Raw genomic sequence first — 3,544 nt, forward strand, 5'->3', positions numbered from 1 at the left:
GCCAGGGGGCGGTGGCGGGTGGCGGCGGCGGCGGCGGGTGGTTGGGACGGTGGGGCGACGGGGCGAGGGGAGGTGGGGCTCAACATTACTAACAATTTTTTTATTTGTTTTCAAAACTACTAATGGCGCACGGTGGGTGTGGTGCGCCATTACTATGTCAACTAGTAATGGCGCACTGTACCACTGTGCGCCATTAGTAACAATTTTTTTTTATTTTTTTTTCAAAACTACTAATGGCGCACCACACACCAGGTGCTCCATTAGTAATATATTACTAATGGCGCACCAACACATGGTGCGCCATTAGTATCATGCGCCATTAGTGGCCATATCATCTATAGTCCTTTTCCTAGTAGTGGCTTGATTGTCAAACTTCCCATACCCCTGTTGATACAGGTTCCAAATTCTTTGCCGACGGTGATCCTTTCTCTGATTCTTCTCTTTATCGTAGTCTTACCAACACCATACTCCTAGCCATCCAACCGGAGATTGATTCTTGGGCACTGTATTTCATTGTTCTATCAATACCCTTTAGAACATGGTGGAAATTACACCTGATAACTGATTTAACTTTTAAAATATTCAGAAAAAGTCAAAACGTTCCAAAATGTTTTCCCAACAAACTTGAGCTGCCGTTTATGTCGTACAAAAACATTCTGTGACAAAATATTCTCTGACAAAATTCTGGCAAAAAAGACAAATATTCTAGATATAACATGAACAGTACCTTATATAGCGACAAATTTGTTTTTTTATGTCCACAACAACTTGAAAGTCACTTCTTCGCGAAAGATTTTATACGAGTACAACAATATATCTACTTTGTTCCCAAAAAGTTTGAGAATTTTTTGGACTTTTTACAAATTACTATTTAAAAAAAGCAAAATCGGGTGTAATTACACCCGAGAGCCACACCATGGTGTATCAAATAGTGAGACTGCTTACTTTTCTTAAGGAGTAAATAAATAAGATGCAGCACTTTTTGTTTCAAAGAAATTATACATACAGCAATCGTGTTGAAGAAGGAAATGATTACAACAAGCTCACAGATCGTCAAAACCACTTCTTTCTCAGAAAAAGGAGAAAAAAAACACTACATACTTTCCATATTGATTAGTGCTTCAGTGCGTGAAGCATATACGTATATCTTAGAAGTTGGATCAGAAGTCAAACAATCTAATGCCAGTCTCACCCATCCTAGAAATACTCGAAATCGCCTTGAGCTTCGCCGGTGCTCGACTTGGCGGTTGCGCTCTCTGCTGCATTCTTCTCCTTGCCGGTGGCAGCTGCGTACTGCCGGTAGTCCACTGGCTCCGGCACCGACGGAGGCGCCATACTCCTCACCAGCGCCCAGTTGACGCCCTCGAAGAACGGGTGCTGCTTGATCTCCGTGGCGCCCCTCGTGAACGCAATTCGCTTCTGTGGCTCCTTGACGAGCAGCCCGCGGATGAGGTCCCGTGCGACGGCACTTGCGCCGCCGGCGGGGCCCCCGAAGTCGGAGGGGAACCGCAGCGGCTGCTCGATGACGTTGCAGAGCGTGGCGCGGTTGCCGGCGCCCTTGAAGGGCGTGGTGCCGTGCAGCAGCTCGTAGAGGAAGATTCCCAGCGTCCACCAGTCCACGGCGCTGCCGTGGCCCTCGCCGCGGATGATCTCCGGCGCAAGGTACTCGTGCGTGCCCACGAACGACATGGAGCGCGCGTCCGACGGCTCCGCGTTGAACTCCACCGCGGCCGCCGCGTTGAGGTTCACCTCGCTCTTGGACGCCTTCCGGCTGCGGCGCGGCAGGATGCGCGGGAAGAAGGACGACGGCTGGATGCAACCCTGGTTGGGACCCAATCCTTCGCCGCCCTCGCCGGCCGAGCCAATGCCGCCTGCGCCGGCGCCGACGTTCCCGCTGGTGTGGTGTACCGAAGACGACTTGACGAGCGTGGGGCTGACGGAGCACCGCAGCGACAAGTCGAAGTCCGACAGCATGATGTGGCCGTCCTCCCTGACCAGCACGTTCTCTGGCTTCAAGTCTCTGTAAACGACCCCCAGCATGTGCAAGTACTCCATGGCAAGCAGTATCTCGGCGGTGTAAAACCTGCCACGGAAATGCACCATTGATCGTCAGAGCAGGCCGTCGACACGTACGAAAATGAGACGCGTCGACGAAAGAGATAGGACCTGGCGGCCTGCTCGGTGAAATGCTTGGCCGGCTGCTTCTGGCGGAGGGAGTGGAGGTTGCCGCCGCTGCAGTACTCCATGACGAGACAGTGGAACTTGTCGGTCTCGAAGTGGGTGTAGAGCGTGGGGAGGAAGGGGTGGTCGAGGAGGACGAGGATCTCGCGCTCCGTCTGCGCGCGGGCCATCTTATTCCGGCTGATGAGCGACGCCTTGTCCATCACCTTCATCGCGAAGAAGGCCGACGTGCCGCGGAGCTCCACCAGGTACACGCTGCCGATGTCGCCGTAGCCCAGCCGCTTCAGCAGCCGGAAGTGGCCAAGGTTGAGAGCCGTCTCCTGGGCCGTCGCCTGCTGGATCGCCTCCCACCGGCTGTCCCCGCCAGTGTGCCGCTTCACGTTCGCCGACGACGCCGACGCCGACGCCGAGCTGATGCTGCTCTCTAGGCTGTTGCTCCGGGTGCTACGGCTGCTCTCCAAGCTACCATTGCCGACGACGGTTTCGGAATTGTTCGCGCTCGTTGCGATTGTTTCGGATGTTTGGGAGTGGGGCAGCCCCGGGCTCATTGTAGAGACGTGGTGCAGATTGGCCGGGCTAGGTTTCTCGATCTTAGCTGGCTTGTTCTTGGGCTTTGGTTTCCTATCAGGAGGGCCTTGCGAGTGAGCAGGTGCTTTCGAGGTTGCAGATTGAATTTCGATGAATTCATCGTCTTCGAAGCTGTCGCGGTCGAAATCATTACTGTTTTTCTGAGGGCTGAAATCCATGCCGTCGTCTTCCATCATGGGAGCCTTCTTCTTTGGAAAATTTCTCTGAAACATCACAAAACAGAATATCAACTGCTAACTGAAAGTCAAACTTCGAAAACGCAACAAAATTGGCCTCAGGGCTCGTATCCTATTCCTAATTCATATGCGGGCATTGTAGAACTTGATGAACAAGGAAGAAACACAAAACCTGGCGAGTTTGCCGAGTGCTTCAAGTGCCAAGCATTGGAATTGATGCTTCATATCATACGCCAATAAAGATCATCAAAGAGGCCGATGGAAGAAAATTACAAAAGGTCTCATTCGTGTTGCCATGATGACGAGGGGGGGGATGCAATTTGCAGCAACCAGAAAGGATTGCTTTGTTGGGTGGAAAAACGGTTAGAATGCATGCAAACTTGGAGCTGGATTCGTGGGGTTGTGAGAGGAAGCCGTGGGGTGGAGGGGTGGCTGAAGAAGGCATTGCCAAATTTAGGAAGAGGAGAGACTAGTTATTATTTTATCCGATCTCTCTCCTCGGTTTGGTTTGGTGGTGGTAATCTTGTCCTCCTCTTGTGACGCTAGAGCTGCATTTTGGGGCAAAAGTGTATCCATAGACTCCATTTTCTATGTTCGTA

General features: G+C 51.7%; 1 protein-coding gene across 1 annotated transcript; it reads right to left on the reverse strand.

Moving 5' to 3' along the window:
• Positions 1–986: 986 nt before the first annotated feature.
• Positions 987–3,328, reverse strand: LOC119277658 (serine/threonine-protein kinase AGC1-7-like). The gene is made up of 3 exons (XM_037558987.1): positions 3,118–3,328; positions 2,167–2,972; positions 987–2,083 (listed from the first exon to the last, which is right to left on the reverse strand). The coding sequence occupies exons 2-3, from the start codon at positions 2,943–2,945 to the stop codon at positions 1,198–1,200; spliced, it is 1,665 nt and encodes a 554-aa protein (XP_037414884.1). The 5' UTR covers positions 2,946–2,972; positions 3,118–3,328; the 3' UTR covers positions 987–1,197.
• Positions 3,329–3,544: the final 216 nt, after the last annotated feature.

The sequence above is a fragment of the Triticum dicoccoides genome, chromosome 1A, assembly GCF_002162155.2.
Source record: "Triticum dicoccoides isolate Atlit2015 ecotype Zavitan chromosome 1A, WEW_v2.0, whole genome shotgun sequence".
In the NCBI taxonomy this organism is placed as follows: domain Eukaryota; kingdom Viridiplantae; phylum Streptophyta; class Magnoliopsida; order Poales; family Poaceae; genus Triticum; species Triticum dicoccoides.